This window comes from Amphiura filiformis, chromosome 7 (assembly GCF_039555335.1).
Source record: "Amphiura filiformis chromosome 7, Afil_fr2py, whole genome shotgun sequence".
In the NCBI taxonomy this organism is placed as follows: domain Eukaryota; kingdom Metazoa; phylum Echinodermata; class Ophiuroidea; order Amphilepidida; family Amphiuridae; genus Amphiura; species Amphiura filiformis.
Genome location: NC_092634.1, coordinates 29,714,173 through 29,730,764, shown reverse-complemented (window position 1 = coordinate 29,730,764; position 16,592 = coordinate 29,714,173). Strand labels below are relative to the sequence as shown.

General features: G+C 36.9%; 2 protein-coding genes across 2 annotated transcripts in view; one reads left to right on the top strand and one right to left on the bottom strand.

Moving 5' to 3' along the window:
• The window catches only part of LOC140157778 (nephrocystin-4-like), a 65,369-nt gene that overhangs the window by 11,395 nt on the left and 37,382 nt on the right, over window positions 1-16,592 (bottom strand). Inside the window, exons 22-27 of the mRNA XM_072181027.1 lie at window positions 13,875-14,070; window positions 13,211-13,303; window positions 11,038-11,194; window positions 9,945-10,027; window positions 9,047-9,132; window positions 7,657-7,828 (exon numbers count right to left, since the gene is read on the bottom strand). Coding sequence (XP_072037128.1) covers window positions 7,657-7,828; window positions 9,047-9,132; window positions 9,945-10,027; window positions 11,038-11,194; window positions 13,211-13,303; window positions 13,875-14,070 — 787 coding nt within the window. The remainder of the gene's footprint in view (window positions 1-7,656; window positions 7,829-9,046; window positions 9,133-9,944; window positions 10,028-11,037; window positions 11,195-13,210; window positions 13,304-13,874; window positions 14,071-16,592) is intronic.
• Window positions 413-5,030, top strand: LOC140156991 (uncharacterized). Its single transcript, XM_072180045.1, has one exon. The coding sequence runs from the start codon at window positions 549-551 to the stop codon at window positions 2,358-2,360; it is 1,812 nt and encodes a 603-aa protein (XP_072036146.1). The 5' UTR covers window positions 413-548; the 3' UTR covers window positions 2,361-5,030.

Genomic DNA, 16,592 nt, shown 5'->3' with positions numbered 1-16,592 from the left:
CTTAAGTGAGCATGTGAACTTAAGGACAATAGGGGCTCCTAGGTTGGCATGCATGGTTGGTGAATAAAGCCAAATCAGCATTAAAATTCGCAAAGCATTGTAGGACAGTTTTGGGACACTTTGCCCTCTGACTTATTGGGAAAATTGCTTTTTGTACAAACAAAATATTATTTAAAATGTTTTACTAGCATAAAAAAAATGATGAAAAAACATGCTAATTCATAAATTAATTATTTAAAATATTTTTAATGATTACAATAATAAATGTTACAATAATAAATGAAGGAATAAAAAGCAATTTTCTCAGTAGGTCAGAGTTCAAAGTGTCCCAAAAATGCTCAGCGAAAACAGGAAGTTATAATGGTGACGGGGCTTATTCACCCATAGATTGAATTATGCATGTACTAGTGCATGGTGCTGATATACAAACAGGAAGTAAGTCAAACAATTGGAAAAAAGGTTGGCATGTGTGACAGCAGCATAATTCTGGAGAAGAACTTTCCTTCGTTTATGTAATTTTTAACCATGCCCATTTCGGTTACTTAATTATGCTTGACATGGCATCATCATATTTGGAGAACGCTGAAGCAGATCTATCATGTCCACTGTGTTTGGAGTTGTTTGTGGACCCAAATACACCCAAACAGTTGGACTGTCCACATGTGTATTGTCAAAAGTGTCTAACAGAAATGGTGAAAGGAGGTATGCGTGTTATAACGTGTCCAGAATGTCGTATGCAAACTAGAGTTCCTCGTAAAACTGCGGCAAGCAAAGATGGTGTGTCAGCTTTGAGGACTAGTATTCGGTTGCGAAGCTTGGCAGAAAATCATCTCAAACATCCTGGAAAGCTAAACGCTTATGAACAATCTACAACAGAAACCGGACATACAAAAAGCAGAGTACCAAACTGCCCAATTCATGTGGATGACAAACTGTATTTCTACTGTGTCACATGCAATGTACTGGTGTGTCAGGCATGTGGGTTATTGGATCATGACAGAAATACTCATGAAATTAAAGATGTGAAAGCCTTCTACACTGAAAAACGTCAGCATATGAAAGACAAAATTCACAGAGCATATAATAAAGCAGACAAAATTGAACATTTAGTTCAGCATGTGCTGCAACTTCAGAGGCGAGTTACAGAATCTGCAGTGGTAACTGAACAAGAAATTGATCAAGCTATCACGGCTGCATATTCCAAAGTGCATGAGAACGGGGAGGCCCTGAAAGCACAATTAAGAGAAGCGACTAGAGAGCAACTATTGAGATACGAAAATCAAACAGAAGAACTAAAGAGAGAAAAGCAAGTCTTGAGGAATAAAGTAGCCGAAGTTGAAAGTGTTATGGAAAGTGCAACCGCTTATGATTATGTGACCAAGTATGATCAACTTAAAGAAACGCTTGAGCGGATACAATTGGTTGGAAAGAGCACAAAAAAGGTAGACCCTGTACCTCAAGTTACAACCTCTCATAAGTTTGTTTCAGAGCAAGTTGGGAGTTTAGGAAAACTTGTGCTTGTAAGGGAAATGAAGCAGATGCAAGCCCTAGGAAATGCATATAATGCTAAACACATTGGTGGAGGCAAAGGGGTTTTAGCTGTTTGTCAGTCGAAGGATGTACATATTTATCATAAACAGGCAACAGATAAATATAAGCATGAATTGAATTTGAATGTGGAAAATGCATGTGATGTAGCAGTGACTGGTAATGGAAAGTACATGGTTGTCACACCCACATCTGTTGAAGTGTTTAGCCCTAAAGGGAAGCATGAGGGCACCTTCTATGAATACAGCGAAGATGTCAGGGCCATAGATTATATCATGGGCAGGGAAATTCGCACTGTAATGTCATCTATTGCTGTACTACTTGATGGTAGAGTAATAGTAGGGGATGAAGGTACAAAGACTCTTGTTGTACTTACGCATGATGGAACAAAAGTGAAAACGATTAACCTGGGTTGTGTACCGCATAGCCTTGCTGCTATGAAAGGCTCACAGGTTGCATTGTGTGATCAGAGGATGGGTAAAGTGTGTGTGTTGGATGTGGATATAGGAGGAGAGGTCCTTGTTGATATACCAGATGTAAGATGTGTGTGTTATGATGAGGTGTCTGATTGCTTGATGATTGGGAGTGGACTGGAAACTACTGGTTGGGGAGAAATGGCAATAAGGGTTACAAATAGTAAGATAGAGCAATACTGTGTGAGTCCCTGGAAATTCATCACATCATTTGACACTGGTAGTGATATTCCAATAGCCATGACCTCTTCAGACAGAAATCACCTGGTTGTAGGATTCAAAAGCGAAACAAGTGATTTCGATGTAGATTACATTAAAATCTACAAGTGCATTGGTTAAACAAGGAAGAGACAATTTTAAATACTGGTGAATCGAAAAAGTAATGGCATTGCATTCTGGAACTCAAAATTAAAATTTTAAAAACAGTAAGAACTAATAAATAATAGCAATTATTATGATGATGGCGATAATGGTGATGGTAGCAGTGTGGTAGTACTCGCATCCGCTTGATTGGGCATTGACAAACCAGTCACGTTTCCAATCTGTTGATTTTAACCATAATTTTTGCATTAAACTTTCTACTTTTCCATTCTACCAGGTAATGAGGGGATAGTGATATTCAAGGGGAATGCGTATCTGAACTTTTATCAACCATAGTGATATATAATATCCCAGCTACATCAAAAACAGTGGACTTTCAAGCCCTGGATGAATGTTGGTATTGAAGTAAAACAATAAAAATATAGAAAGTATACAGTTGTATATTGAAAAGAAACACTATTCCAATCAGGTGCATGATTAATATCACTTGTTGACATTTCTTTTGTTAAAAGCAAATTAAAATATCACTGATAAAACGGCTAGATTTTACAATCAGGTACACCACCCACAGTACTCTATTCTGTGTATGATATAGATAGAGACTGACCGATCAGGTCCTTATCTGAATTTTGACCAATTTCACCAAAAATATTTGAAATTTGGGCCAAAATCGGGATTTTTTATGATTTTTTTGAAAAATCAGCATTTTTTGACCATTTTTGGCGCAAATTTCTCAAAGTTGGTCGAAATTCAAAAAAAATGAAAAAACGGGTCCTAGATATTTTGATCTAGTTTTTAAAAATAAATAAATAAAAAATTTTGGCCCAAGAATTGTTTTGTTACGATGCACGAAAAAGAAGTGGACCAAAAACCGTTATTTTTGGGATTTTGGGCCAAAAGTGCCATTTTGGCCCAAATTTGACCTCACAGATGAACTTATCAAGTCTTTGCCATTCTAAATATGTATACTTTTATATACTTTGGACCAACAATTTAGAAGTTATGAGGCCCAAAAGTTTCCATATTTCCAGGGTTCAGACCAACCTTAAGCTTCAACAATTACTTTCATGATATTGGGTGATCAGTGCATTACATCGGCGGATGAAGGAAAAATCGGCCGATGCAGATCACTACCGATAAGCTAATAATCGGGCCGATACGGAAGCTACCGATCTGATCAATCAGTCTCTAATAAGCGACTTCAGAGAGTGTTAGACAAGGTGGCATACTAGATTCTAAAATTGTGCCTATAAAATATTTTGTATTTTTGTAAAACAGAGATTTCCATAATTTTCCTGTTTTAGGCCCTCGACGGCATTAATTGTACAAAACAAAAACATTGGAAATTGACAGCAAGAGGACCAAGTCATAAACATATCGTTCAAAATAATATAATGTTGTTGTTTAAACTTTTTTATAATCACTTAAAGCCATATTGTAACAATTCTAAGGTTGAGAGCCAGAAAGCCTCAACTCACAATCGCCTACTCCCACAAAATCAGCATTAAGTCACCAGGGCACTACAGAAGATACAGTCCATTGATCATGACAAAATTCAATAGAAAACAAAAGACACTGTGGAGGCAATATTGATTTTTGAAGAACAAAGCAAGGAGCCAACTTTATGCTCATTTTGTGAGAGCAGGTCATAGTGAGTTACGGCTTTCTGGTTCTGAACCCTCGAATTCCATTAAAAATAGATTAGTATGTTTTCTTTTACAGAATGTTAGTTTTCACTGCATGTCTGTCCCCTTTAATTTTGACCCAAACAGGTTAGGCAAAACAAAGAAAATCGCTTTTTAATTTTGATGTGTTATGACTATCCCGCATGCTGTGTACGTACAGTGTTATGGGCATCGCGTACATGTTTGACTCATATTTTGATTGTAATAATTAAACATCCGTATTCTGTCGTTTTATTCAAAATCTCAAATTTTGTCACAACTACAGCACCAAAAGACTTGATATTTTCAAGGTATGTTTGTTTACTACATTACAATCATGTAAAAATCAGAAATTTGAAAAACATTCAGGGCTTCCTCCTCACAGCAAATGTTACAATATGGCTTTAATTCACCTTTTCGGTAAATCCCATAAGCCTTTGCGAGTACACCTGAGATGTTGTCATTTGACGTCACACCAACTTGCGATGCACAGTAATGATGTTCGATAAACGATGTGCGTATCAACGCAGATCGGCATGACGTCAAATGACGACATCGCGAAGGCTTATGGGATTTACCGAAAAGGTCAATTATATTTGATATTTGAACTAGATAAAGCCAAAAAATAGTATATCTCAAAGATTTTAAAATCCAATACCGAATGCGAATATTTCTCCTTTTCCTTTTTTGCCATTTGCCCACTCAAACTCAATCAAAATAAGTTTGAGATTCTCAAAGCTTTCAAAAATGGACAATCTTCTACACATACATGTAATCAATATTTTCACTAATCTAAAGTGTCACACAATTCTTCCAACAAAATGCTATTAAAACATTTTTTTTACCGATATGTTTGTAAAAAAAAAATGGGGAAAAACTTTAATCAGCCAATTTTCCGAAACAAATACACACCGCAAAATGAATGCGCTTGGCAGATTTGAGACATACTTGATTTTTTAATCTGAAGATATATATAATACCGAATATTTGTATTGGAATTTAACATTTGAAATAATTGAATTGGCACTTAAAGAAGAATATAGCCTAATAAAATATTTTGTTGAGAAATAATTAAGAGCTACTTGTGTGTAAAGTATATTATTTACTGTACTGTGTCTAGTATTTCCTGAATTTTTTTTGTTCACAGAATTGTTTTTTCAGCCACTTACATTTCCATTGATTTCTTTTGCTCCTCTGTTTATGTATGACAAGTAAATGTTTATCAAAATCAAAATATATACCATTTTTCATCTTGATGAGGCATTGACGTCAGCGCACATTTCCTTGGGTGCAACTTCAAATTGTGAGCATTTGCTCAGAGCGCTGGCGTACACACACACACACGTTTAAACACCCCGCCTCGTCAAGATGAAAAATAGTATAGTTACCATTCTGATATATTTTAGTTTACAGTATAATGCTTTTTACATTTTAACATTTCAATCCAATTCTATCCTTGTCATTATTTCAAATATAATTACCTGCATTTTATTAGAATTATATGTATGGCATTGCACCAAGCGTGAAGCACGGGTACCTCTCTGAATCAAGAATTTACTTGTGTCTCCTCCCACAGAAATAGAGGATCACAACTTGCTGCCATGTTTGTTTGTTTTTATAGCTGACAGCACCAATGGGCTATTCCACTTTAAATTCACACTACCCCTGTGGAAGATTTTGGAAATAATAATATCTGCCACAGGGGGAGTATGAATTTCAAATGGAATGAGCACATTAGGCAGCTCTGTTTGAATTTCATACCACCTCTGAGAAAGGTTCAACCAGAATCTTCCCCTGAATGAGAGCAAGTTTCAAATGGAGCTACTATAATTCCATTTGAAATTCATACTCCCTTTGTTGAAGATAGTTCCAAAATCTTCCATAGGGGTAGTGTGGATTTTAAATGGATTAGCCCAATAAAGGGTGGTATATTAGGTCCAGATTCTCCTTCTCTATATATGTGACATGATCAAGGGGAATGAGTCGCATGTCGGCACTGGTCTAAAATGAGTTTTACATAGGTTCCTAAAGAAGACATTTAGAGCTTTCAGAAACTGAAAACCCCATGTTGATACGACTTTTCTTTGTAAAATTCGATCAATTTATCAATCGCTAAAAACAATATAAAACAATATATACAGACTGCAAAAGAATTAAGATACCAGTTATGTTCACCCCTGTACATGTGTATCCTAAACAAAGCAAAGACAATTTAGCTCTGATTTTTAAAAAGACCTAATTTGTTTAAATTGGTTGAGAATTAAAGAAACGGTGATATAAAACCCAAGGAAGTAACAAAATCAAAAGTTGCACTTCGATGGAAAGCACTGCGCTAGTTCTTTTGTTAGAGAACGCTTTGTGTAGAAATCAATAGGGCATGTGATGGAGCAAACTGCAACTTTTGAAATTGCATCTTGCAATTAAGTCCCTGAGTTGTTGTTAAATGGTTTATGGAATGATGTGGGGCCGTAGTTGTCAGGGACAACCTGTAAAGTGTGCTGAGGCTTGTGGATCAACGTCTACGCGCTGTGCCTGTGCGTAGCGCACTATAAATCAATGCGCTTTTTTTTCCTCCTTAACCATGTAATATAATTACCTGCATTTCATTGTATGTATAGCACTGCACCAAGCGTGAAGCATAAGTACCTCTTAATCAAGGAGAATTTACGATTCTGTCCTTCTACACAATTTATGTCCACTCTTTATATGAAGCATAAGACCTCAGAATCAGAATCAAGGAAAATTTATACTTGTCTGTCTCTCCCATAGAAAGAGAAGGAGTATCGGGCCTCGCTACTCTTTATTCAGCCACATGGAGGATAAACTGGGAATATTTGTGTTTTGTCCAGAGTGTATTTGGAACTAATCACTGCTTGTGCGCAACACTTGCAGACCACACACACAATTTAATCTTTTTAAAGGTGTTTTTATTTAACGTATTATGATATGATAAACACGTATTGATCATAAAATTTGATGCATAATTGTGTTTTGTTAATTGCCAATGTACAGGGTGGTATAAAAGGTCCGTATTCTCCTTCTCTATATTGTTGCGGTCTATCAACACAATTTATATCTACCCTAATCTTGTGATATAATTACCTGCATTTCATTAGGGTGTGATGTATAGCAATGCACCAAGCGTGAAGCATGAGTACCCCTCAGAATCAAGGAGAATTTACTAGTCTGTCCTTCAACACAATTATATCTACCCTTAGTAATCTTGTGATATAATTACCTGCATTTCATTAGGATGTGATGTATAGCAATGCACCAAGCGTGAAGCATGAGTACCTCTCAGAATCAAGGAGAATTTACTAGTCTGTCCTTCAACACAATTATATCTACCCTTAGTAATCTTGTGATATAATTACCTGCATTTCATTAGGATGTGATGTATAGCAATGCACCAAGCGTGAACAGCATGAGTACCTCTCAAGAATCAAGGAGAATTTACTCGTCTGTCCTTCAACACAATTATATCTACCCTTAGTAACCTTGTGATATAATTACCTGCATTTCATTAGGATGTGATGTATAGCAATGCACCAAGCGTGAAGAATGAGTACCTCTCAGAATCAAGGAGAATTTACTCGTCTGTCCTTCAACACAATTTATATCTACCCTTAGTACCCTTGTGATATAATTACCTGCATTTCATTAGGATGTGATGTATAGCAATGCACCAAGCGTGAAGCATGAGTACCCCTCAGAATCAAGGAGAATTTACTAGTCTGTCCTTCCACACAATTTATGTCCACTCTTTGCAGAGCATGGATGTAAAACTGCCAGGTCTGTACAGGGACGGATAGGAACTGATTTCTGTATGGAGAAAACATCAAAACAGTATTAGTATAGTGTAACATGTGTGTATTCTGTTTTAACAATACTTCTTTTGAGGAAACTACTGCATTCAGAAATTACATGTGTATTGTACAATTAGGGATTCAATTATGTTTCACCGTTGTTCATCACCGTTTAGCAACGATGCATCCGCGTCGTCTGCGGGGTTTACTTCGCAAGGGCAGTAGACGCGCCAGACACAAGTTGTTAAACGGCGATGAACAATGGTGAAACATAATTGAATCCCTTTCAACAACGAAAACCAGCTAAAGATAATCTAATTAACAAGTGATTCTTTTATTCGGAATGTTCATTTGTCATTGCCACTCAACCTTACAAAAAGATCAGTGATTTTTCTGTTAATAGCAACAAAACTAAAGAATAAAGCAAGCAATAAAACTCAAGAATGAATCGGCAATATTATTTAGCTGCTGCCACCAATATGAAAGATTGTTTTGGCATCAGTTCCAGGCATGACAAATTTTACGCGATCACACTACTGGACTGTGGATTCATCATGGATTAACAAGGCTTGGCTCCTGTACAAAAGTATAGGAAGAGTTGTCTAAGTAGAAATTACCCCTATACATGTAGACCTTTTTCAATTAATGTATCGTATCAGTATAAAAATTACCTCCTACTTCCTTTGATTTTGCTCATTTTAATTTAAGGCCAGAAGCATTTGGCTAGTGAGCTATGTGCTAAAGTTTGTTCGGCTTATAATTGGCAAAAAAAATAAGACTCGTAACACAGTGTATTAATAATCCTGTGCACGCAGTTGGGAGCAGCACTTTCGCCAGTTGCACTTTGTGTAATGCGTGACTGGCGCACACTTATGTGAATTTACGCGAGTGTAAGGCTAAACTTTTTTGACTCGCACAGTAACACAAACCTAAACATTTTCGCCAATTATAACCAAACAAACTTTATGCACAGTGCTTTTTTATTTGGGATAAAAAGGCTAAGCGTTACATGAGATTTCCTTTATCATTGCATTTTTGGCCCACTTTTTGGCGGCCAAATTGCAGTCTTTTTTCTTGACAACTAAAAAATAAAACCTCAAATAAAGGCGAACGCATAGGTGTATGCATTTTACATGTACCTATGCACATGGGTCTTTGGAACAAACCCTTTTTTAGGCCTCACGAGGAAGTTAAAAATCTCCATGTGAAATACTAAATGGTTATAGCTACTTACGTATAAATGAGAACAAAGAATTTCTTAACAGAGGGTGATGCCCCACAAGGCACCTTTAGATATACATCCTGAGGTTCACCGGGAGGCTGAAACAAACAAATAAACATAAAATAGTGCATTATGTAAATTGCATGTCACAAAAACAAAGCAAAATGTCAAGGATTCCAATTGAAATCCATACACCACCCTGTGGAAGACATGACCTTAATCTCCCACACAGGGGATGTAGATTTAAAATGGAGTCACCCATTCTGGTAACCCTATTTAAAATTCACACTCCCTGTGTAGAAGATTAAGGTCATGTCTTTCATAGGGGGTGTATGGATTTCAACTGGAATAACCCAATTTATTTGCTTATTTTACATACAGGTACCAAAAGTTCATTTTCAATTTTACATATTTTGCTGCTTATTTCTTGGCCTAGATTTATGAAAAAAGTATTCCTAATACCACAAATATTTTTCAAAGTTGCATACCATAAGCAAATACACCAATGTGCAGTTGTACTGGGCTGCAGAATTGTACAGATAAAAATATCTGCCAGGGATCGCTACAACAGGATCGCTACATGGATGCTTCTGCAATGACCCCTCAGATATGTGCAACTAACCATGGTGGGGGTACGTGACCAGCACATAAATATACCTCCACTCCTGCACGGCAGGTAGTACAGCCTCAGGGTTACGTCATACCAGGAGCAAGAACATATACTGGACTAATAAGGCAGAATACAAGTTCTTGACCTGACAATTAAGGAAGTTAGGACACTTTATAACTTTTTTAACACTACATGCTAACATTTACTGATATGATTTCAAATTCCCTGGTGACAAGACACGAGGAGTGAATCGTTATGACATTAGTTATTACTATTTCAATCTCATCTATTGTCACTTACCACTTTTTTGGTTTCACATATGATATTATCATCACTACATCTCACAAATAATTCCCCCAATGCACTCCCACCAGCTGGAGTACCTGAGGAAAATGACAAATAACATAATGTTTACAAGTTTTCAGTGTTTCATTACAACAAAGGCATTCACATCTCATATTCATACACTCTTAGATAGCGAGAACCAAATCAGCAAATTTATGTTAGAGAAACGCCTTAAGCGTATTAATTGTGCATAATGTACAAGTGTGCAGTCTGTGTAATACTGCAGTTCTTTCGGACATTTTCTTGTGGGTTGATGCATTTATATTTGCTCGCATTTGCTTCATAATTTTCTTATAAAAACAGCAAAATAATATCACAGGATCTTTTTCTTGTGTATGGAAAAAGGTTAGGAATAATTCTGGTTTTAAAAATTTGTATCACTTGTAGCTCGGGAAATTGTACTAAATAATGCACTTGTACTGAGATGTTGATGTGTCTAATGCACTCCCTCCTGAATGTGGCGCATGTGCATTAGACACATCTACAATCTCAGTATCCATGCATTTATTTTGTACAAGTTTACTCCCTAAAAGTGATATGTATTAAGGTTGGTCTGAACCATGGAATTATGAAAAACGTTTTGGTCTTGTAACTTCTAAATTGTTGATCTAAAGTGTATAAAAGTATACATATTTAGAATGGAAATGACCTGAAAAATTCAACGATGACATCAGATTTATGTAAAAATGCTTCCTTTTGAAGAAAATCATCAAAAAGTGTGGTCATGTCTTCGGTCAGAAAAGTTGTTTTTAAGTTTTGCGCGAGATACAGGGGAGGCTGAATCGCACGCGTGTTATTAGTAGCGCACAGGGAAACGCGGTCAGGCTTGTTGCGTTTATAGAGGCATCACAGGTGATTGGTATTGCCTGAGCGCATAACACATTGGCACCACTGTCCACTTGGGCTCGAACCCGCAACCTCATGACTGTCAGTCAAAGCCTGCACTGCTGTGCAACCATATGCTCATATTACTTGCCATGCAACTGTAAGCCCTGAAAAATGAATATTGTATGATGTTATATCTACACAAATAGATTTTCTCTCTCACCTGGCAGGGAATGGAATGGAGGCAGTCTCACAGATTTCTTCAGAAATGACTGTTCTGGATGGTGAAATCTGAAAGTCTGGTCTATAACATGTGGTTGAGGCTCTATGTTGAGGGATAAGATGGCTATGGGTTTGCTGTCTTGTGTCTTGAACTGAACCTGTAAGATGAAAATAAGGAAACTGAATTTAAGTGTACCCTGAAGATAGTTATCAAATAAACATATCACAAAAAGTAATTACACCCCTCCCTTATTACGAGATAATAATTGAAAATCTATACATCAAATTATTAAACTGAAATAGCAAAATTAAACACATTTTCATTCTGCAAATTTTGATAGCTCATTTGTCATTTGTCTGGATGTCTCAAAATGTGTCGCCATGGTGACTCCTTAAATGAGAAAAGATGCAGATTCAAGTTGTACTAAAAGCTACTTACGTCAGTGTACCATTAATTCTCTTCATGACTGGTCAAGGATGACCTGCGATGACCAGTGACGACCATGCACTCTATAGTCTGTCTCATCACAAGTTGAGAGCTGTTGAGAGTGCCATCAGTGCGTTTCCGCTAGTGCATCACTTGCATACAAGTAAATTGCCCTCCTACACATGTGTACATCTATATTCCCCGTAGGATTATATTAGGTTAGCTTACGCCATTTGAAACGGCACACTGTGATATTTAACATGGCGCTACTCTCAGCTTGAGACAAGACACACTATAGCTAGCAACAAAAGCAATATTTTCAATGCATGGATCTATGTGCAACTTTTAAACCTGCATCCTTTTAATTCAAAGGGTCACAATAGCAACAAATTTTGTGATATTAAGATAAATAAGGCATCAACATGTGCAATGGGTTTCATTTTGTTATACCAATTTTTGATGCATAGATTTTTGAGTTATTATCTCATAATGAACAGGGGTAATTATTTTATGTGATGTGTTTATTTACATTTGAAAGAGCCAATCAGAAATATTGAGTTGGAAAATTTGAAGCTTAATAAATTACGACAGTCAAAATCCTTCACTTCAAAAAAAGGTGCAAGGTGATTTTCACATCGCCAACCTGTCTCTCCAATGGGCTCTTCTATTTCAAATCTGCCATACCCATGTGGAAGAATTAAGAAAAGTCTTTCACTGAGGGGGCGCATTTTTCAAATGGAATCGGCTAGGGTTAATGATTTTGAAACCCATACTCCCCCTGTATATGATTCAGTATCTTCCACAACTGGAGTGAGTATTTCAAATGGAAGTCACCCAATTGTCTATTCTATTTGAAACCCCTACTCCCTCTTTGGAAGACTTTGACTAAATCTTCCACAGGGGGAGTGTGGATTTTAAATGTGATAGCCTAATGCATACAGTAATTATTGATGGTTAAGGCTGTCAAACAGCTCTACATAGCAACCTTTATTGTGTTCAGTCTATCACATTTGATAGTAAGTTTAGAATGTAAATTTCTTACAAAACAAATTAGACCATCTACATTAAGCTAGGCTTGTTCATAAAATGTTGAAATTTAATAAATTCATCTAAAATTGCTTTCATTGAAAAGATAATCATTTAACTTAAAAAATGAAAAAAACATAAAAAATCATGGATGTAGACCTACTATCTATAGAGGTTATCCATGTTCTATAAGCTGCATATCCTATCAGCGACTGCTATACCTTGTTTAGGACTTTCAAAAGAAGTACCTGCATGAGTAACCATCACCGATTCAAAATAGCCCGCCAAAGTCATGCAGGTAATTCTGAGGAATACTACAGGAACCAGCGCCTTTTGTTAGAAGTCACACATGAGTGAAGTGGATAACCTCTTAGCAATGTATGCTCGTCTGAATTACCCCAAATTTGGTGTCCCAGAATTATCAATGTCTTTATGTATGTATTTTATGACTAAATTTTTTGATCATGGAGGGACATTTTACAAAAATGCGCTTATGTTTCATGAAATGTGGTTATCACTACATGATATAGTATCAAATTATTATTCAAATAACAAATACTAAAATACAAGTTTGATTGAGGTTTTGATGGTCAAAATCCAAATTTCTTCATTTTCCTATTGGATTACACAGACATGATCTTGGGTCACAAGAAGTTGTACTGAAGCTTAATGAAGCCTGCCCTCACATGTCAAAAATGTGATCATATCTAATTAAGCTTACCTTGACATTTCTAGACTGCAAAGCAAGGTCTACATCTTTGTCTTGTTGAGGAACTTGAATCTTAAAGTTGGGTTTGTTTGCTATATGTGGTCCCTGAAAATTAGTCAATCAAATGAAAGCAACAGATCATATAAATCATACATCAGATGTATAATAATATATCAAAGAAAAGTTTAAAACTAGTCAACAACACTCACGTTTTTGTCCGAATAATAAATATTGTCTGAATATTATAATTAATAATATACACGTTTATAAGCTAGCTCATGATGGTACGAATCAGTAAATCAAGATACAGTATATCCTCGAGCAGTCGCCCCTTAAATTTGATGCCCCCACCATTTTTTTTCAACCAAGATGTTTAAAAAATGCTGATATTTCCATGCTATCTTGTGTATATTGTGTACACAAAATCGCTAAATGGCATCTTGGTAGTTGTCAAAAGTATGATCGTAAACCTGGAAGTGAACCGGAAGTCATTGTTCCCAAGTTCATAGTTTGTCATTTCAGCATGAGATTTTTAAGCTTACCTAACTATTTTAATGGGAATTATCGTTCTGAAAATGACTTCTAATAAACTCCCCCCTTTTGGAAAATGAAACGCATCCGGGGGAGACTATTTGAGGATATACGGTATACATTGTATAAATCAACATTTCATTACCTGAGACTGAACACTTTGGTCAGCTTTAAAGCACTGGTACTTGAAAGGCACATTGACACTCTCTTTAGGTCTCAGGAATATCCTCATGCCAGTAACTTGAGTCTGATCCTCTACATTAAACATGTTCTCTTCTACCGGAGTATAGGTCTCGAATAGCTGCTTGAAATGACGCCATTCTCTTGGTTCTGTGATAATACTGTGATGAGAGAACAATGTTGTTTTAATGAAATTACTTTAATGTAAATTGTGGGATAGGCTTTTACGACGGAAATCATAACAATAGAGGCCGTCATATGCCGCCATCTTGTGGGTACACGCTGCGATGGTCGTTCGATCTCCATGCGTGAACAGCAAAATCACTGCGTCGATGCGTTAAAACAGCTGCGTGGCAAGCTGCGCCCTGGGCGCAGTGTCTGGCGCATGAACACGCGTATCATTTGTACCCACAAGATGGCGAAAGGCTGACGGTCTCTATTAGCGGGTTCTTATCGGGTTCGCCGTCGGACAAGTTAAGATAGCAGATAGGCGTCTTTAGTGAATGGCTCTTTCAGAGCCATCAGTGGGCAAGGGGCAGTCCACATGTCTCATTCTTAGATACTTTGTCCTGAAGAAGTCAGAGCTACTCCTAACAAAAGCTTGACAGTTCTAAACTTGTCCGACGGCGAACCCGATAGTTACTTTAATGTCTTTACCACTGCAATGTAAAGTTAACACAAATATTGGGCTATTCCAGTTGAAATCCATACACCCCCTATGAAAGACATGACCTTAATCTCCCACACAGGGGGTGTAGATTTCAAATGGAGTCACCTAATCAGGTAATCCCAATTGAAATTCACACTCCCTGTGTGGGAGATTAGATCATGTTTTTTTTATAGGGGTGTATGGATTTCAACTGGAATAGCCCATTGCACATATGCATTTCTGGAGCTACAAGTCCATGTTTGTTGCTAATTGATTGATATGGTGTGTCTTGGGCCTCAAAGGTCAGTGAAATCATGTACAGTAGAGCCAAAAGTTTCCGTTTTACCGGTAACGAAAACTGAATTCAGTGTTTTGGTGGAAAACCAGTTTATTTCATAACTTCTTGGAGAAGACTTTGTCAGACTGATCAATGTAATTATAGCTTTGCTTTGCCTTAAACACTCCAAATTCATGCTAACAATATTGGTCTGCCTATGATGAGGGTGGAATTCTGCAATTTGAAAACTGTCGGAAACTGGTATCGCATTTCACAAAACGGAATCTACCTTTTAGGAAACAAAACACTTTTGGCTCTATTGTACAGTGTGCGTAGGCTTGTAGGTTTATGCCTGTAAGGGATGCACCATTAGACTTCAAGGGGGGTTAGAAAGTTGGGGTTGGGGCAAAAAAAAATTTGCAGCCAAAGTTAGGTGGGAAGTTCTTCTTTTTTTTTTTTAGTGTTGGTGTGGAAAGTTGCTTTATTTTTGCTCATGTAGTGGGGAAGTTATTTTTTTGAAAACTTCCTAACCCCACCCTTGAAGTCTAATGGTGCGTCCCTAAGCAGCACACTATAAATCACTGCAGCTTTGTTTTTTGTTGGATTGTCACACTGATACAGGAGCATAGCACATTTGAAATTGTGATTTATGTTTTATCACAAAATTTGAGTACAAATCTGCCAAAAAATACCCAAGACACCAATTGCAAAATAAGCAATCCTCATTTAATTTTGTTCAAAAATGGTGCCAAGATTGCACCCAAGATTGCACTCAAACAAATAGAAGCACCAGCAATGGCAAAACTTCCACGTGTACTGCATGTAGTGAAGTGGCCTAGGTGAAAACGATGCAGTCAGAGAGAGCACTGTAAAAGTGGAAATTTTTGGCGCGATTAATTTTTCACGCTTTGCCAATTTGGAACTGTTTCTTTCTCTTGTTTTTAAATTTGCAATTCTAAACTTCATTACATTGACCTATCCACAAACAGATTATATTTATGCGTTGTTATTTTCACGGTAGCTACTTGGAATGCGAAAAGTGCAAATTTTTTTAAAGAACCTAGGCCAGTAGTTCTTGATAGCCCCAAAGCTCAGCTCATTATATACACACATTAGACATAGCCCAAATCATGTGACATTAGATCACTATATATTCAAATGTATCCTCCCTCTGTTAAATTCCACCACAACATGCAGTTGTTGACAAATAACATGGCAAAGCATGACAACCTGTAAAATGCGATTAGACGTTGTTCAATACATACCACTGATATAACAACTCGTGGTCTGTTGAGACCCGGTTCTAAACAGTGTTTACGCCCGGCTGCTTAACGTGACAATCACAAGATGGCAAAAAGTAAGAAAACCACATTTTTAATCTTATTTGTTGTTACTGCACCAAATGAAAAGGTATGAATTGTTTAAACCCTCACACTACAAACCAAAATCGACCTAACAAGGAAAAATCGTCCTAAGATTATCAACATCAATGAATGAGGAATTAGCCTAAGTTGACAAAAGAATTTAGGGAGAATTTAGGGAGATTTTAGGGACATGAAAGGTCGATAGACCGCCCAAAACTGCCACCCAAAGCAAAATCAATACCAATGTCTCCATGCCCATCAAGTATCGAGTAAACCAATAAAGCCATCGTGAACCACTTTATATCCGGGCACTTACCATTGAAATGTCAATCTCAATTAGTGTATAATACAAACTCTGTTAGGGCTACCACGATGACAAAGCAGCCTTTGTTA